The 20,466-nt window shown below is 39.4% G+C and overlaps 1 protein-coding gene across 1 annotated transcript in view; it reads right to left on the bottom strand.

Moving 5' to 3' along the window:
• JMJD8 (jumonji domain containing 8) overlaps positions 1-20,466 on the bottom strand; it is a 273,483-nt gene that overhangs the window by 124,514 nt on the left and 128,503 nt on the right. Inside the window, exon 4 of the mRNA XM_086941263.1 lies at positions 19,962-20,010. Coding sequence (XP_086797389.1) covers positions 19,962-20,010 — 49 coding nt within the window. The remainder of the gene's footprint in view (positions 1-19,961; positions 20,011-20,466) is intronic.

The following is a 20,466-nucleotide window of genomic DNA, read 5'->3' as shown; positions in this document are numbered from 1 at the left end:
CTAAAACTTAATGCCGTACTAATTATTTAACATAGCAAATATTTTCCACCAGCACTGCATCACAAAAATGACACTCAATGGTACAAAACAGGCATACAACACTCATAAATCACTCCCTAATATTTTAAATCATTAATTCAGGATGACGATAAGATGTAGCCTATCTAAAGATTTGTTTAGGCCCAGATCTTTAGACTGGGGTGAATGTGTGTCATTGATTCACATTCAGTCCATCAGCTGTTTTGTTTATTTGAGGTGAGGCCAACACATGGTTGCAGATAAGATTATCACTGAAAAAAACCAAGGTAAAAAAACATGTGAAGGCCTACCAATGAAGTAAATCATTAAATGAAAACCAATACATTTCTGGAAATATGCACTACTAGTGCTTCATAAGATGTTTTGGGTCATATTTATAAGGCATTTGAGTGTCTAGTATGCTATTTTACGTTGTTCATGGTGCAAATTTATTGTAAATACGCTCCCACCTGCGGTTGGCAAATTTAGATTTTGATTATGGGAGTTAGATAGGCATGTTAATAATTTCCCAAAAATGGTGTATAACCCCAAACAACCTTTGAAGCAAATGCTCTTAGCCATGTTATCCACCTCCCATTGGATAACATGGCTAAGAAGTGCTTGCAAATGTGAAAAAAAACGGCCGCAATGCATGAATATTGCAGAAAAATCAGCGATATTCATACATTTTCCAGCAAATGCTCTTAGCCATGTTATCCACTTCCTATTAAATAAGAACTGCTCAGGGCCTCATGAGGAACGCTTTCCATTTAAAAAGGGAAAAATAACATCAAAAACACTAAAATGCCTTCTAAATATGACCCCAAACAACCATAATCAAAATTTAAATTTGCCAAGCGCAAGTGGGAGCGTATTTACAAGACACTTGCCCCAAGAGGAACGCTTTCCATTTAGAAAGGTAAACATAACATCAAAGACACTAAAATGCCTTCTAAATATAGCCCCAAACAACCTATGAAGCTCTAAAAGTACATATCAAGAAATGTAATTGTTTATCACAAATGCGATTAAAAACAGCCGCAATGCATGAATATCGCTGAAAAGTCAACGATATTCATGCATTATCCAGCAAATGCTCTTAGCCATGTTATCCACCTCCCATTGGATAACATGGCTAAGAACTGCTCGCAAATGCGAAAAAAAACGGCCGCAATGCATGAATATCGCAGAAAAGTCAGCGATATTCATGCATTTTCCAGCAAATGCTCTTAGCCATGTTATCCACTTCCTATTAAATAACATGGCTAAGAACTGCTCAGGGCCCCATGAGGAACGCTTTCCATTTAAAAAGGGAAAAATAACATCAAAGACACTAAAATGCCTTCTAAATATGACCCCAAACAACCTATGAAGCTCTAACAGTACATATCCTGAAATTTAATTGATTTCAAAATTCGTTTTTAAACACAGCATATAAATCAATTGTATACCTGCATTCATGAAGAAATGACTAAAAATGTCCTTGAGACACATGAAAGTGTTTTCTGGAATGCCCTAGCACCATTTTTGGGACACTATTAACATGGCTAGGTAACTCCCATAATCAAAATCTAAATTTGCCAAGCGCAAGTGGGAGCGTATTTACAAGACACTTGCCCCAAGAGGAACACTTTCCATTTAAAAAGGTAAACATAACATCGCAGAAAAGTCAGCAATATTCATGCATTTTCCAGCAAATGCTCTTAGCCATGTTATCCACTTCCTATTAAATAACATGGCTAAGAACTGCTCAGGGCCCCATGAGGAACGCTTTCCATTTAAAAAGGGAAAAATAACATCAAAGACACTAAAATGCCTTCTAAATATGACCCCAAACAACCTATGAAGCTCTAACAGTACATATCCTGAAATTTAATTGATTTCAAAATTCGTTTTTAAACACAGCATATAAATCAATTGTATACCTGCATTCATGAAGAAATGACTAAAAATGTCCTTGAGACACATGAAAGTGTTTTCTGCAATTCCCTAGCACCATTTTTGGGACACTATTAACATGGCTAGGTAACTCCCATAATCAAAATCTAAATTTGCCAAGCACAAGTGGGAGCGTATTTACAAGACACTTGCCCCATGAGGAACACTTTACATTTTAAAAGGAAAACATAACATCTTAGACACTCAAATACCTTATAAATATGGCTCAAAACAACCTATGAAGCTCTAGCAGTACATATCCAGAAATGTAATTGATTTCTTAAATCGTTTTTAAAAACAACATATCTGTTTCAGCTTACATAACAAACCATGGAATGGGCTCCATGTACCACAATAACTTGTGTTACTGCATGCCAGAATGTTACACCAAATATGCAATTACAATTTCTCTATAAAACTAGTTCTATTACTATATCACTAGAGACAAAACCACATTTTAAAAACACAGCTTTCTTCATCATTTTCTCCTTAAATCATACTATTCTCTATCTAAATTAAATAAATCTTTTCTCACCTTAGCAAATATTGTTTGAGTTTTGAAAACAGTCTCAGAAATACACCAAATTGTCTTCAGCAGAAGAAAAAGGATGCACTCCAAAGGCTGCAGCTATTGAAAGCACAGAAATACAGATATTCATTTCACATATCTCTCATATTAGCCAATCATACCTCTTCCCTCACTTTTTTCAAATCAAAACCCTTCCCCCCTCTGCCCTCTCTCCCTTGTTTCCATAGCAACCACCTCCTGGAAGACCTCTCATGTTTGCAAATTCACACAACAATGTTTCAATTGAACTCTGAACTCTCAGTGCACCTGCGTATCCAGAGCAATCTTTCAATAAATGTTTCTTCCTTGACCATTCAAATTACATCTTTCAAAGAACACATCCATGCACCCTAACTTTCTGTTTTCAGAAATGGAAATGCACCAATCACTGCTAATGAATCATTAGCATTGTAAATCCACAGTTTTTTTTCTTTAGAAACTCCTACTGTTTCAACTGCCCTTTCATTACCACACTTCATCTGACTGCAGAACAACCTTCTCCCACCATGTTTAAGGTCTGGATTGTTGGACATAGTTACATCCACTGGGCTCAAAGGTATGCTGAGAGCAGAAATTTACCTAACCTCAATTTACAAGATGTGGAAATTAAGTGGTTGGGCCAAAGAGGATTAAAATGTCACCAATTGATACCATTGGTGAAAACCTTTATGCATTTGCCAAAACCTGACCTGTTAATAGTGCACTGTGGAGGTAATGATTTGGGCACTTTGACAGGGGTAGGTCTGGAAATGCTTTTAAAGGACACCTTTGAGCAATTAATGGCACTTTTTCCTCAAACTGCCTTGGTATATTCCAATATATGCCAAAGACAGAAATGGAGGTGGTCCAACCAATTTTGTCCACAAATTGAGAAAGCGAGGAAGCATGTAAACAAATCTGTTTCAGCTTACATGAGAGACCATGGAATGGGCTCTCTGTACAACAATAACTTGCGTTACTACATGCAAGATATCTACAGAGGAGATGGAGTTCACTTCTCAGATGAGGGCAACAGAATTTTCATTCTGAATTTAAGACTGTGCATTGGTACCTACTTATAAGTACCTAAATGTACCATAAACCCAAAAGCTCTTCTCAGAGCTACCCTACATCTGATCACTCACAATTATTATTTTTCTCTAACTTTTTTCACTAATTTTCCACAAAATTCGCTCCCCGGAGCGCTACCCGGTTCGCTAACCGAAAGCTAACCTCGCGGATTTTTTAAAAAAAAGTTTTTTTTCCGCACATATAAGCCTCCTCAGCCACGCTCAGAAAACCTAGGGGGTCAAGATAAGTCTACTATGACCCCTTCTACCCATTCTAAACATTATTTGCCCTCCATCTTGTATCTTAATGCGACCGAAACACAAAATGGTGGACTCCCGTGACGCTTAAGGTTCGCTAACCGGGCCGCTTTCCGGAAAGCGGTCCTAAAAAAAGGCGGGAAAGTAATTTACAGAAAAACGACTAGAGACACTCTCACCAAATATAGATTAGCTCATACTACATAACAATCCCTTCCATTCTCACAAATTTCATTGAAATTCCATTTAGCCATTTAGCCTGTAGACCTCTCCAAGTACCGTGAGGTAAATTACTTCACAAAACACATCTGAATTGTTGGAATTGACAACCAATGAAAATGTTACTTTCATTTTCTACTTTTATTACCTGACATTTGATTGGTTATATACCTGTATATATATAAAGGGAGAGAAGGAAACACAGCCATTTTGACTACTACTTCTTGTTGTACCTCCTATTTCAATAGCTTCAAAAAACTTCAACTTCTTTGTGAAGGTAAGTTATAATTTAATATATTGTGCACTATAACTTAATATAGTAGACTTTTTCTGCTAGATATACACTATCCCTCTGTAGTAGTAATGTATTTAGATAGACTTCTCTGTTATAGTTAAGGCTTGTCTTGGTTAAATCACATACACTTTTTTATAGTCCTATTTCCACTCTCATACTATACACTGCCAAAAGATAAATTCACTGATAAAAACTGCCTATCTAAAATTAATCCCAACAGTGCCCTATCTCTACTAATATATATTTTTTTAATCCAAATTTCAGGCAAAATGGAAGGCGAGCAGCAAGTTTCTTTTGAGATGGACCTGCAAGAGAGCAGCCAGGAATTAATTGAACAAATTGACATGGAATTTATGGATGAAAGCTTGGATAATGAACTGCTGCAATGTGTCCAAGCAGTAGATGTCCTCCTTGCAAATGAGGACATTTTGCAACCTCACAGATTGCAAACAATATTTCAAGAAAATAATGACATTTCAGACACTGAAATGTTAGAAAGTTTAATAAATTATGAAAAAGAATCAAAATAAAAAAAACACTTTAAAAAAAAGAAAACAAAAAAAAAACAAGAAAAACAACAAACAATTAACATACAGCATTAGAAAAGTCTTTCATTCTTTTATCCATAAAGTTTGCTGCCCAGAACGCTTTCCGGTTCGCGAACTTGGCGCTTACCACGCAAAAAAAAATTTTTTTTTTTTTTTTTTTGGACCCTCCTAGGCCCTTTTAAAACCTCCACATAAAACCTAGGGGGTCAACGAGGATCTACTATGCCCCCTTATGGTAATTTCCCCCTTTGTTTTGGCCTCCTCTTGTCTCTCGATCCTACCGAGAGACAAGATGGCGGCCGCTCCGGACTGTTTAGAATGTTGACAGACACCGGAGGGCCAATCAGCTTCTCATCGCAAAGTTCCGATACGCGAAAGGTTCGCTAACCGGATAGCTGCCCGGAGCGCTGTTACAGATATATATCTTGATTTAAACGTTAATTTCTCAAAATCCACTGAAGCACATATATTGAGACCTAGCAAAGGCACATCGGGCTAACAGTCCCTACAATTTTGCCAAGTTTCGTGAAAATCCATTCAGCCGTTCGGGCTAAAAGTGAGTCCAACCGCCCTATGGAAATTAACATGGGAAAAAGGCGTTTTGGGACCCCCCTTTTTTCTCGGCCCCCCCTCCACAAAACCCCCCCAAATTTTCAAGGGCTGCTCAGAAACAAAATGTGCCATTTTCCTGAAAATTTCAGCCAATTCCGTCCACAAACGCAAAAGTTATTAGGCATAGAATTTTCAGAAATCCCATAGGGAAAAAATCCTAACTATATATACCTACTGGCGACCGCCAGTAGGTAATATATATATATATATATATTACCTACTGGCGGTCGCCAGTAGGTAGTTATAGTTAGGATAATTTTCAATGTTAAATCTCAACATTCTATTTTGAATAACTTTGGCGCCGGTTGACGAATCTGCCTGAAATTTTCAGGAAAATGGTCTCATGGCGGTCCGGTCCTTCCCTGAAAGTTTGGGGGGGATTCGTCAAGCGGGGGCCGAGATAAAAGGGGGGTCCCAAAACGCGTTTTCCCCATGTTAATTTCCATAGGGCGGTCGATTTCACTTTTAGCCCGAACGGCTGAATGGATTTCCACCAAACTTGGCAAAATTGTAGGGACTGGTAGCCCGATGTGCCTTTGCTATGTCTCAAGATATGTGCTCCAGTGGATTTTGAGTAATTTAGGTTCAAAAAAATATATATATCTATAGGCGCTCTCCCGTGCGCGCACCGGAGTGCGCTCCAGGCGCGACACGCGACTTGCGCGCAGGAAGCTGATTGGATCTCAGTTGTCTGTAAACATTCTAAACAGTGCGGAGCGGCCGCCATCTTGTGTCTCGGTAAAATCGAGACACAAGGGGTTTGAAAAAAAAGGGGCAAATGACCATAAGGGGGAAGAGTAGACCCCCTCTGACCCCCTAGGTTTGATGTAGGGACTAAAATAGGGTCCTGCAGGGCATTAAAAATTTTTTTTCGTTTTGCGCGGGGGAAGCGCATGGTACGCGCACCGGCGAAGCACGGGGAAAATCCAGGACCATATTTATGAAGGCCTTGCGCTGTTAGTTTTGCGCTTCCTGTGCGTCAATTTTTGTGACGCACCAGCGGTGTAAAAAAATGCGCATTGTTATGCAATATTTAAAAAGTGACGCATCTATCTAGATGCGTCACTTTTTAAATATAGTGCAACGAGGTACATTTTATTACACTGCTGGTGTTATGCGTCACTTTTCTGTGCGCACTCCTTATGACATTCCAGATGTGTCATATTTAATGTATGACGAATCATGTTGCAGATACAATATGGCGCAGAGTTTTAAAAAGTGACCCATGTACCTAGATGCGTCACTTTTTAAAAATAGCGTCAGGTATAATGCATGCAGAGGGGGTGTTCTCCCGCAAAAAGCTTTGTAATAGCGACGCAGTGAAATCTTTGAGATTTCACTGCGTCAGTTTTAGGATGCTGTTGCGTCAAAATCTTGTGCCTGCTTTACAGCAGGTGTTAGACTGAGGCAAGACCTTTCATATGCTGCTTTCCCCATTTGAAAGGACACATTACTGGAGTTGCGTCACTTGTGTGACGCACTCCAGCAATGCGTTACTTGGAATGTCATAAGGAGTGCGCACAGAAAAGTGACGCATTGCACCAGTAGTGTAAAAAAATGTGTTGCGTTGCGTTATATTTAAAAAGTGAGGTATCTAGGTAGATGGGTCACTTTTTAAAATCAAGCGCCACATTATATCTGCGTGAGGTATAATGCATGCAGAAGGGGTGTTCTCCCACTAAAAGCTTTGTAATAGCGACGCAGTGAAATGTTTGAGATTTCACTGCGTCACTTTTAGGATGCTGTTGCATCCTTTAAATATAGTGCAACGAGGCACATTTTATTACACTGCTGGTGTGATGCGTCACTTTTCTGTCCACAGTCCTTATGACATTCCAGATGTGTCATATTTAATGTATGACGAATCATGTTGCAAGGAGTTACAGATACGTCAGTATTTCTGACATATGTGTAAACATAAAAGTGATGCGAGGCCGGCGCAAAATTTTGACGCAATAGCATCCTAAAAGTGACGCAGGGAAATCTCATAGATTTCAGTACGTTGTTATTACCAAGCTTTTTGCGAGGGATTGCCCCCTCTGCATACATTATACCTGATGCAGATACAATATGGCGCAGAGTTTTAAAAAGTGACCCATGTACCTAGATGCGTCACTTTTTAAAAAATAGTGTCAGGTATAATGCATGCAGAGGGGGTGTTCCTTGCAAAAAGCTTGGTAATAATGACGCAGTGCGTCACTTTTAGGATGCAGTTGCGCCAAAATCTTGCGCCTGCTTCACAGCAAACCTTTCACATGGTGCTTTTTCCATGTGAAAGGACACATTATTGGAGTTGCGTCACTTTTGTGACGCACTCCTGCAATGCGTTACTTTTGTGTTTACAGATACGTCAGAAATACTGACATATCTGTAACTCCTTGCGAATTGATTAGTCATATATTAAATATGACATATCTGGAATGTCATAAGGAGTGCGTCCAGAAAAGTGACGCATCGCTATTTTCACGTAGCGATGCGTCACTTTTCAGAAATGAGGCCTCCAGTTTATTCACTGTGTCATAACTTTCTTTTCTAACACTCACCTTCTTTCAGTCCTCCTACTTCACTTCCTTTCACCTCTCATACCTTTCTGTTCTTTCTTACTCATTCTCCTTTCAATTATCAATGCACTATATTTCACTTACTCTTCATTTTTTAAGATTATAGCTCTTTGATGAGAATTGGAGGTAGTTCTGAAAAGAACTTTTGGTTTTCTTCTTTTAACTGAAGAGGAACAAAAACAGGGAATAGAAACTGCTCAACAGGAGCAAAAAGAAAAGAAAAAAATTAGGGGTGGGAAGAGCAGTGATGGTTCTCCAATGCCCGAACCATGAGCAGGACACTTTGCTCCCCATAGGTGAGGAGTTGATTGCAGTATCTGCATCTGACGACCCCATGGTTGAATGCAGGTTGAATGTTTGCTACCTGCCCCTGAGATTGTTCTCTTCCAGAAGAAGTTGCTCCTCCTGTTGATGTAGAGGCCCCATCTCTGGGAACCTCCTGTGCCAGAGCCCTGACACTTTCCCGGGCAAAATTCTGGGGGTGCCTCCTCTCCACATGGCGAATCATGGTGAAGTTGCCAAAAGAGTATTTTTTTTGGGGGTTACCCCGTGACAGGACCTGTTTGCAGATCCTGCACTCTACTTTTGGTGCATTCACCTTCTTCTGGCCTTCTGGAAACTTAAAAAATTTCCAGATGAAATGTTCCTTCACCTTTGGGGTAGGAGGCTCTTCATCAATGAAGTCATCTTCACTGCTGGATGGTCTGGCAGCCATGATGAATCCAGGAATATGGAGCAGCAAAAAAGGCAGGTCTTTCAGTCACAAAAGTGAAAGAAGAAGTGAAGGAAATGGGTGGGGATTTCATTCATTGTAAAAAAAAACTGTTAGCAACCAATGAAAAGTGTTATTTGAGGGTCACATGACCCGACGCGTTTACGCTGCGCGCTCCGGAGCACTTCCGGGTGCGTTTACGCAGCGCGATCGTAGGCGCTTCCGGGGCGCAAACGTGGCGCGATCGTAGGCGCTTTTCCGTGCGTTTATGCGCCGCGCACGTATGCGCTTCCGAGGGCACTTACGTTGCGCGCCGAAGTTACGTCATCAATCTTTTATAGAAATGCATAATCATTTTCCATATTAAAAAAAACAAATTTTATTTGTATGGTACGAAATGTTTTGCATTATTATTAACTTTTCATTCATATTTTTTTTTCACGAACGACAGTTGCGCTCTGGGTGCGCTTTCAGATGAGCTCTCGGAGAAGCTTACAGGAGAGCTTAGCTGAAAGCTTCCCGGAGCGCGCACCCAGAGCGCAAAAGAAAAAAAATATAAAAAAAAATAAATACTTAAAAAAAAACAGCAAATTGTAAAAAAAAAAAAGGTTAGAAACTCGATATACAAAGGAATTAGCATTTAAAAAACTATGAAATTCACTGAAAAAACCATAGGTTTCACACCAGTTATAGTTAGGAATTAGCATTTAAAAAACCTATGAAATTCACTGAAAAAACCATAGGTTTCACACCAGTTATAGTTAGGAATTAGCATTTAAAAAACCTATTAAATTCACTGAAAAAACCATAGGTTTCACACCAGTTATAGTTAGCTGGAAATTTTACTGATATAAAACCATTGAAATTCCCACGTTATAGTTAGTTGGACTCACTATAACTTGCGCGCCTGCAATGCACTGCTGATGACGTCACATATTACATCACTCATGACATGGTCAGTGACATCACTCATGACATCACTGATGACACCATCCAAAGAATGTGTGTCTTTCTGAAAAAATAAATATGTTTTATATATGAGTGTGTATACATATGTTTTATTCTAGTATATGGAGTATTGATTTATATAAGTGAGTAAATGTGAGAGTGAGAGATTGTAAGAGTTCCTGTTTAAATAAGTATGTGATTCTATAAGTGATTGTTTAAGAGAGTAAGTATGTGTAAGTTTCCTTAGGAATAAGGTGGTAGTGTGTGTATAGCTGTATATGCAAATAAATGGATGTTCAATAGTTTTTTTGCATGTGTGAGTATATGTGTGAGTAACTTTTGGAAGACTGTCGGTGTGTTAACGGATGTAAAGGTGTTTCACTACATATGATAAGTGAGTATATGTATGAATGACTATATAGAACTGTTGGTGAATGAGTAAATGTGTATATAAATGGTTGAATTACTGAATTGGTTGTTGTAACTGGTATAGGTATCGCCACTTTTTTGTAAATGTTAGTTTCTATTTTTGAATATGTGTTTCAGGGGTTACATTACACTGAAAGGAGGTCAGTCACTCTGTCACAGGGATGGTGTCATCAGTGATGTCATGAGTGATGTCACTGACCATGTCATGAGTGATGTAATATGTGACGTCATCAGCAGTGCATTGCAGGCGCGCAAGTTATAGTGAGTCCAACTAACTATAACGTGGGAATTTCAATGGTTTTATATCAGTAAAATTTCCAGCTAACTATAACTGGTGTGAAACCTATGGTTTTTTCAGTGAATTTAATAGGTTTTTTAAATGCTAATTCCTAACTATAACTGGTGTGAAACCTATGGTTTTTTCAGTGAATATATATATATATATATATATATATATTCAACCGCAAATAGTCCTATGCGGGGGGAGCTCCGTTTAGCTGGCGCACGCGGCGAGACAAGGGCAGGATCTCGCAAAATATTATCCACAATAAGATAAAACACGCAGCACTCCTCTTGGCTGAAAAGATTGATTTATTCAAGCTGTATCTCTCCTGTTCCTACGCGTTTCGAATTCCTAGTTCCTGATCACGCTAGTTAAACAGAGTCCTTCTTTGCTTTCTGCTATATATACTCACACCCATATTAGCCTATAATGAGGCATTATGGGGGTAGTAGTTCTACAAATACAATCATATGGATTATGACTTTTTGTTATATTCGGCTGGTTCCACGCAGCGATCCCAATGCCCTCTCGGCACTATGAACATTATATCACCTACTTGAGCATGTTAGTTCTGGGCACTATATTGGTTATAAAAGGTTACACAGGCGATGGGAACCTGCTTCGCCCCCTGCAAGGCGGGTTTGTACCTTGACTGGTGGGAGGAGCAGGTGGCCAGTAACATCTTGGCCTTTTCCCCAAACGTCATCCTCTGGGCCAGGTACATAGATGATGTTTTTTGCGTTTGGAAGGGTGCAAAAGATGATACCATACAATTTGTCACCAAATTGAATGAGAATGAGTGCAATTTAACCTTCACGAGTGCCATAGAAAAAGAAACAATTGAATTCTTGGATGTGGTGGTGAAGGTGCAAGGGGACAAATTAGAGAGTAGGCTGTTCCGTAAATTAACAGCAGGAAACATCCTTTTGCACGCTGAAAGCTAAGTACCTAAAAACCTGATTTACAGCATACCTTATGGTGAGCTTTAACATGCAAAGAGGAATTGCAGTACAGAGTCAGATTTTTAACAATAAATGTCAAACATGAAAAAGAGATTTTTGGAAAGAGGATATTCTAATAAAATTGTAAAGCAAGCATGCTTAAAGGTTACATCAGTCTGGAAGGAAGATGTTTTAAATCCCCAAATCCCTACTGTAGAAGAAGAAGTACCAATTAGATTCATTACTGAATATTCTAATCAATCTTGGCAAGTCAGAAAATGTTTGAAAAAATACTGGCACGTTCTGAATATTGATCCAATCTTGAAAAAATCAGTGAAAAACCAACCTAAAATAACTTTCAGAAAATGTACAGAATCCCAAAAGAAGAGAAAAACCCAGGGAGCTATAAAAGGCTTTTTTATATGTAAATCATGTAAGGCTTGCAAGAACAGTGTAAACTGGAATGAGTTTACTTTACCTTAAAAAATATAAGCCATATGTTATTCAAAAACATCTATCACGTAAATCAGACTACTGCGTCTATACACTTTGCTGTCCTTGTTCCCTAGTATATATATATATATATATATATATATATATATATAGGGAGTACCATTCATCAAGTGAAGAAACGAGTTCTAGAACACACAAGGGCAATTATCAATGAGGATAAACAATATCCGATTGCAAGACAATTTAAAGATATAGATGATAAGAACATCAATGTCTTGCAGTTTTGTGCCCTGGATAGGATTCCAAAATCAGAGAGAGGAGGCAACAGAATGAGAGACTTAAGACAATTGGAGTCTAAAATGATTATCAAATATGATGCAGTACACCCGTTGGGGTTGAATAAAGATGAGGAAATGTCAATTCATCTAGGTTAACTGCTAGTAAATAGATTCATGCTGTACAGAGAAAGCTCAGTTGTATATTTTTACTGTAAATAATGAAGCCAATGTTTTTTTAAATTCACACGTAGTATAGTGATGACACTTTTTTGTAGGAGACAAAACTGTCAGCGTACGATAAGGAAGAACTATAGACAAGGGTACAGTGTTATTTTGATCAAGTTGTACGACTAGGTTGTATCTCAAAACAAGGAAATGAAGATTCAGAGTCAATTTCTGTTGTGGTTAAAATGCCCGCATTTTGAATAGTAAAACTATTGGTGAACAAGCCGGCTGTGCCGGCGAAACGCGTCCTTTCCAGCTGTCTTAATAACGTTTTTGCCCAGCACACAGCGTCGTAAACTTGTTGGACTGAGGGAAATTCGATATTGCGGATCGTACCTGGGCGGTCCTTACCTACACAACGCACCCATTGTTCTGGAGCACGGTGGCTTTTCCGAGGTGAAGAGGAGAAAAAATATGAATATATACACAAATAATGCCAGACGCGTTTCGAGCGAGGCATGCCCTTGATCACTGGAGCAGGGGCTCAGCCCCATCCGGGTGCGTAGTGCGATGTAACGAGAGGCACTACAGGAACAGCGTGCCCAACTCTGAGGATGTTTTATTGCTTCAAGACTGGCTGCGCTGCACATACCCACTGGGGGAACATTAACATTTTTTGGGACTTGACGGCGCCCACTGTGGTATGACGCTGAGCTGACTACATTTACCAGAATACTTTTGAGCACAAGCCCACATGCTTGCGGTATTTAAATTTGCTCAGGTGGTCAGCTCTTGCTGCTGAGTCCCTGCGGCAGTGATCAAGGGCGTGCCTCGCCCGAAACGCGTCTGGCATTATTTGTGTGCTGAGCCAGGCTGTTGGCATTCTTGGAATAAAAGGATTTAACACGCTGTGAGCAGGCTCCATCATTTGGAGGCAACTCTTTGGTATATATATATATATATATAAAGTGCAAATCTATTTTCTTCCAACATGACGCGTTTCGACCAGGTTGCCCCGGCCTTGATCACATGACATGCTCAAAGAACCCACGCCCTTAAATACCACATGGCTCTGTCCAAGTCACTCCGATACATTTCATAGAAGTAAAAAACAGACTTCATTAGTAAAGTGCAAAGTGTACTTCTCTAACAAAAATAAATGTCACAAAAGAACAAACAACATTTACATTAATGTTATGAAAAAATCCAGGGCAAGTGCCCAAATTCTCACACGTTGAAGCAAGATAACATATCATATTTCTTAAAGGGAAAAGAGCCAAAAGTAAGGTACACCTAAGTGCAAAGACAAAGTATTGACTACTTGCCCCAATACTTGTCAAGAATCAAATTAACATAATGTTGACGGATGCGAAACAATAACAATTTAAAACAAAACAGAAGAAAGGATGTCACAAAACCTACACAACAAAAGTATTAGGAATTTCTGATTTTTTTTGTGTGTGTATATATATGTATATATATATATATATATATATATATATATATATATATATATATATATTCACTGAAAAAACCATAGGTTTCACACCAGTTATAGTTAGGAATTAGCATTTAAAAAACCTATTAAATTCACTGAAAAAACCATAGGTTTCACACCAGTTATAGTTAGCTGGAAATTTTACTGATATAAAACCATTGAAATTCCCACGTTATAGTTAGTTGGACTCACTATAACTTGCGCGCCTGCAATGCACTGCTGATGACGTCACATATTACATCACTCATGACATGGTCAGTGACATCACTCATGACATCACTGATGACACCATCCCTGTGACAGAGTGACTGACCTCCTTTCAGTGTAATGTAACCCCTGAAACACATATTCAAAAATAGAAACTAACATTTACAAAAAAGTGGCGATACCTATACCAGTTACAACAACCAATTCAGTAATTCAACCATTTATATACACATTTACTCATTCACCAACAGTTCTATATAGTCATTCATACATATACTCACTTATCATATGTAGTGAAACACCTTTACATCCGTTAACACACCGACAGTCTTCCAAAAGTTACTCACACATATACTCACACATGCAAAAAAACTATTGAACATCCATTTATTTGCATATACAGCTATACACACACTACCACCTTATTCCTAAGGAAACTTACACATACTTACTCTCTTAAACAATCACTTATAGAATCACATACTTATTTAAACAGGAACTCTTACAATCTCTCACTCTCACATTTACTCACTTATATAAATCAATACTCCATATACTAGAATAAAACATATGTATACACACTCATATATAAAACATATTTATTTTTTCAGAAAGACACACATTCTTTGGATGGTGTCATCAGTGATGTCATGAGTGATGTCACTGACCATGTCATGAGTGATGTAATATGTGACGTCATCAGCAGTGCATTGCAGGCGCGCAAGTTATAGTGAGTCCAACTAACTATAACGTGGGAATTTCAATGGTTTTATATCAGTAAAATTTCCAGCTAACTATAACTGGTGTGAAACCTATGGTTTTTTCAGTGAATTTAATAGGTTTTTTAAATGCTAATTCCTAACTATAACTGGTGTGAAACCTATGGTTTTTTCAGTGAATTTCATAGGTTTTTTAAATGCTAATTCCTAACTATAACTGGTGTGAAACCTATGGTTTTTTCAGTGAATTTCATAGTTTTTTAAATGCTAATTCCTTTGTATATCGAGTTTCTAACCTTTTTTTTTTTTACAATTTGCTGTTTTTTTTTAAGTATTTATTTTTTTTTATATTTTTTTTCTTTTGCGCTCTGGGTGCGCGCTCCGGGAAGCTTTCAGCTAAGCTCTCCTGTAAGCTTCTCCGAGAGCTCATCTGAAAGCGCACCCAGAGCGCAACTGTCGTTCGTGAAAAAAAAATATGAATGAAAAGTTAATAATAATGCAAAACATTTCGTACCATACAAATAAAATTTGTTTTTTTTAATATGGAAAATGATTATGCATTTCTATAAAAGATTGATGACGTAACTTCGGCGCGCAACGTAAGTGCCCTCGGAAGCGCATACGTGCGCGGCGCATAAACGCACGGAAAAGCGCCTACGATCGCGCCACGTTTGCGCCCCGGAAGCGCCTACGATCGCGCTGCGTAAACGCACCCGGAAGTGCTCCGGAGCGCGCAGCGTAAACGCGTCGGGTCATGTGACCCTCAAATAACACTTTTCATTGGTTGCTAACAGTTTTTTTTTACAATGAATGAAATCCCCACCCATTTCCTTCACTTCTTCTTTCACTTTTGTGACTGAAAGACCTGCCTTTTTTGCTGCTCCATATTCCTGGATTCATCATGGCTGCCAGACCATCCAGCAGTGAAGATGACTTCATTGATGAAGAGCCTCCTACCCCAAAGGTGAAGGAACATTTCATCTGGAAATTTTTTAAGTTTCCAGAAGGCCAGAAGAAGGTGAATGCACCAAAAGTAGAGTGCAGGATCTGCAAACAGGTCCTGTCACGGGGTAACCCCCAAAAAAAATACTCTTTTGGCAACTTCACCATGATTCGCCATGTGGAGAGGAGGCACCCCCAGAATTTTGCCCGGGAAAGTGTCAGGGCTCTGGCACAGGAGGTTCCCAGAGATGGGGCCTCTACATCAACAGGAGGAGCAACTTCTTCTGGAAGAGAACAATCTCAGGGGCAGGTAGCAAACATTCAACCTGCATTCAACCATGGGGTCGTCAGATGCAGATACTGCAATCAACTCCTCACCTATGGGGAGCAAAGTGTCCTGCTCATGGTTCGGGCATTGGAGAACCATCACTGCTCTTCCCACCCCTAATTTTTTTCTTTTCTTTTTGCTCCTGTTGAGCAGTTTCTATTCCCTGTTTTTGTTCCTCTTCAGTTAAAAGAAGAAAACCAAAAGTTCTTTTCAGAACTACCTCCAATTCTCATCAAAGAGCTATAATCTTAAAAAATGAAGAGTAAGTGAAATATAGTGCATTGATAATTGAAAGGAGAATGAGTAAGAAAGAACAGAAAGGTATGAGAGGTGAAAGGAAGTGAAGTAGGAGGACTGAAAGAAGGTGAGTGTTAGAAAAGAAAGTTATGACACAGTGAATAAACTGGAGGCCTCATTTCTGAAAAGTGACGCATCGCTACGTGAAAATAGCGATGCGTCACTTTTCTGGACGCACTCCTTATGACATTCCAGATATGTCATATTTAATATATGACTAATCAATTCGCAAGGAGTTACAGATATGTCAGTATTTCTGACGTATCTGTAAACACAAAAGTAACGCATTGCAGGAGTGCGTCACAAAAGTGACGCAACTCCAATAATGTGTCCTTTCACATGGAAAAAGCACCATGTGAAAGGTTTGCTGTGAAGCAGGCGCAAGATTTTGGCGCAACTGCATCCTAAAAGTGACGCACTGCGTCATTATTACCAAGCTTTTTGCAAGGAACACCCCCTCTGCATGCATTATACCTGACACTATTTTTTAAAAAGTGACGCATCTAGGTACATGGGTCACTTTTTAAAACTCTGCGCCATATTGTATCTGCATCAGGTATAATGTATGCAGAGGGGGCAATCCCTCGCAAAAAGCTTGGTAATAACAACGTACTGAAATCTATGAGATTTCCCTGCGTCACTTTTAGGATGCTATTGCGTCAAAATTTTGCGCCGGCCTCGCATCACTTTTATGTTTACACATATGTCAGAAATACTGACGTATCTGTAACTCCTTGCAACATGATTCGTCATACATTAAATATGACACATCTGGAATGTCATAAGGACTGTGGACAGAAAAGTGACGCATCACACCAGCAGTGTAATAAAATGTGCCTCGTTGCACTATATTTAAAGGATGCAACAGCATCCTAAAAGTGACGCAGTGAAATCTCAAACATTTCACTGCGTCGCTATTACAAAGCTTTTAGTGGGAGAACACCCCTTCTGCATGCATTATACCTCACGCAGATATAATGTGGCGCTTGATTTTAAAAAGTGACCCATCTACCTAGATACCTCACTTTTTAAATATAACGCAACGCAACACATTTTTTTACACTACTGGTGCAATGCGTCACTTTTCTGTGCGCACTCCTTATGACATTCCAAGTAACGCATTGCTGGAGTGCGTCACAAAAGTGACGCAACTCCAGTAATGTGTCCTTTCAAATGGGGAAAGCAGCATATGAAAGGTCTTGCCTCAGTCTAACACCTGCTGTAAAGCAGGCACAAGATTTTGACGCAACAGCATCCTAAAACTGACGCAGTGAAATCTCAAAGATTTCACTGCGTCGCTATTACAAAGCTTTTTGCGGGAGAACACCCCCTCTGCATGCATTATACCTGACGCTATTTTTAAAAAGTGACGCATCTAGGTACATGGGTCACTTTTTAAAACTCTGCGCCATATTGTATCTGCAACATGATTCGTCATACATTAAATATGACACATCTGGAATGTCATAAGGAGTGCGCACAGAAAAGTGACGCATAACACCAGCAGTGTAATAAAATGTACCTCGTTGCACTATATTTAAAAAGTGACGCATCTAGATAGATGCGTCACTTTTTAAATATTGCATAACAATGCGCATTTTTTTACACCGCTGGTGCGTCACAAAAATTGACGCACAGGAAGCGCAAAACTAACAGCGCAAGGCCTTCATAAATATGGTCCTGGATTTTCCCCGTGCTTCGCCGGTGCGCGTACCATGCGCTTCCCCCGCGCAAAACGAAAAAAAAATTTTAATGCCCTGCAGGACCCTATTTTAGTCCCTACATCAAACCTAGGGGGTCAGAGGGGGTCTACTCTTCCCCCTTATGGTCATTTGCCCCTTTTTTTTCAAACCCCTTGTGTCTCGATTTTACCGAGACACAAGATGGCGGCCGCTCCGCACTGTTTAGAATGTTTACAGACAACTGAGATCCAATCAGCTTCCTGCGCGCAAGTCGCGTGTCGCGCCTGGAGCGCACTCCGGTGCGCGCACGGGAGAGCGCCTATAGATATATATATTTTTTTGAACCTAAATTACTCAAAATCCACTGGAGCACATATCTTGAGACATAGCAAAGGCACATCGGGCTACCAGTCCCTACAATTTTGCCAAGTTTGGTGGAAATCCATTCAGCCGTTCGGGCTAAAAGTGAAATCGACCGCCCTATGGAAATTAACATGGGGAAAACGCGTTTTGGGACCCCCCTTTTATCTCGGCCCCCGCTTGACGAATCCCCCCCAAACTTTCAGGGAAGGACCGGACCGCCATGAGACCATTTTCCTGAAAATTTCAGGCAGATTCGTCAACCGGCGCCAAAGTTATTCAAAATAGAATGTTGAGATTTAACATTGAAAATTATCCTAACTATAACTACCTACTGGCGACCGCCAGTAGGTAATATATATATATATATATATATATATATATATATAGATATATATATATATATATAGATAAACACATTTACATGTTGTTTTACCTGATTCATTTGATATCTGGGAAAGTCTTGTTGTGAGAGACTGTTGCATTAATAAAACCCCTCGCTTTATTTTGAAATTGTCTTTTTATGTGCCTCATTTTTAGTGATGAGCCCCCTTTCCAGGTGCTTTCTTCATGTTTTACCGAGTGTCTCTTCTTGAAAGTGCTGAATTTCTTTTATTTGGGTGTGTAAAGTAAGAAAGACGCAAGTGGCTTATTTGCCCCCCCCCCCCGCCTTATTCAAAATGACTAGGAAGGTCCAGCTTGTGAGCTCTTTCATAGTTTTCTCTGCTAGACTTTGAAATAAGCTCTCACTTTATTCTCCTAACAGATGTCATAGAAATTAATGTTGACAGTCCAAAACCTAGACTACAAACATACACATCACTCTCTCTCGCTCTTTTGTGTGGTGGTAGTCCTTCATGGATATTTTCCCAACACAGGAAGGAAACATGTCACACCAACCAGACAAGTGGCTTGGAGCACAGATGTAGTGACATACAACTCTTCAGAAATCGATAAGAGCTCCTATCTTGACAGAAATGTAGAAAACCCGTCACCAGGTATCAAAATCGGTCACGGAATAGAGGGCCATTGCTCAGTAAGAAGAAAAACCAGACTTTTGCCTGAATTTCCACTGTGCAGGAAGTAATAGAGTGAACTACATAATTCCTGCAGTGGCACGGTTGGTTTATTTCACTCATGCACACATTTATAGAAACATTCTCTGCGTTGTTTTTTCTTTAAAGCTGAGGGCTAGGGTGTTGTTGCGAGTAAAATATTCTTTGTCATGAATACTTTGTCTAACTATATTTTATGTTTTTTTTTTTAACGAAGATAGATATGAAAGTTTGCCTTGTCCAGATATTTATTCTTTTTTTAATTGATTTGAATTTGGATAACGTGTATTTATAAATGTGCCCCATGACCACACATGAGAGAAGAAATGTACTGGGTATGAATATTAGAATAGGGAGAAGAGGAATATATCACCAGAGGTTCACAGACATTTGGCTGGGAGGGTGATGATTATGTAGCAATCAGGTGTGGAGCTCGCACCAGTGGTGGTTATGCAGCAATGTGTACAAGCTGGATAAAGTGACAAACAGCAAGGTCTTTAGAGGATAAGACAATCTAGATAAATCTGCATTCTGAAAAAAGTTGAAATATATTCAAAATCAAATTATCCAGTGCAAATACAGGTAGGAAACCACTTACCAAGTTGTTTGTTATTCCCTGAAGAATCACAGGTCGGGAAAAGGCATACCTGTTTAAAAAGAACAAGAGGAGGCTAAGTTTCTTTCTAGGAATCTAGGTTTAAACGTCTGCTCAGCATGACCACCTCTCTTCCCACCGTTTTCATTATTCACATAGGATATTAGGAGTAGTTTCTGTCCTGTAACTCCAGTTCTGTAGTAGGGGTATCTCTGTTATAGTCATAATCTAGTGAATAGTCCCGCCCATGTGCGTGGACCCGGGAGCAATCAAAAATATTCTCTTAAAGTGTCAAAAAATGCAGAAATGCACAGACACTTAAGAGAGAATTAAAGACAGATAATGCAGCCTATAAACCAGGCTACACAGTCCAGTACTTCAGCTAGAAATTCCACCAAAAATCCACAAACAGCAAAGCCTGTCCAGATTTCCCTTGCTTCAACAGCAAACCCCCCTGGAATGATAGAGAGGAAGACATGGACAGACAAGCGCCATATGCTGCCATTAT

Source organism: Lissotriton vulgaris, chromosome 10 (genome assembly GCF_964263255.1).
Source record: "Lissotriton vulgaris chromosome 10, aLisVul1.2, whole genome shotgun sequence".
In the NCBI taxonomy this organism is placed as follows: Eukaryota; Metazoa; Chordata; class Amphibia; order Caudata; family Salamandridae; genus Lissotriton; species Lissotriton vulgaris.
The sequence above is the reverse complement of the archived record's forward strand: the minus strand, read 5'-3'. Positions and strand labels throughout refer to the sequence as shown.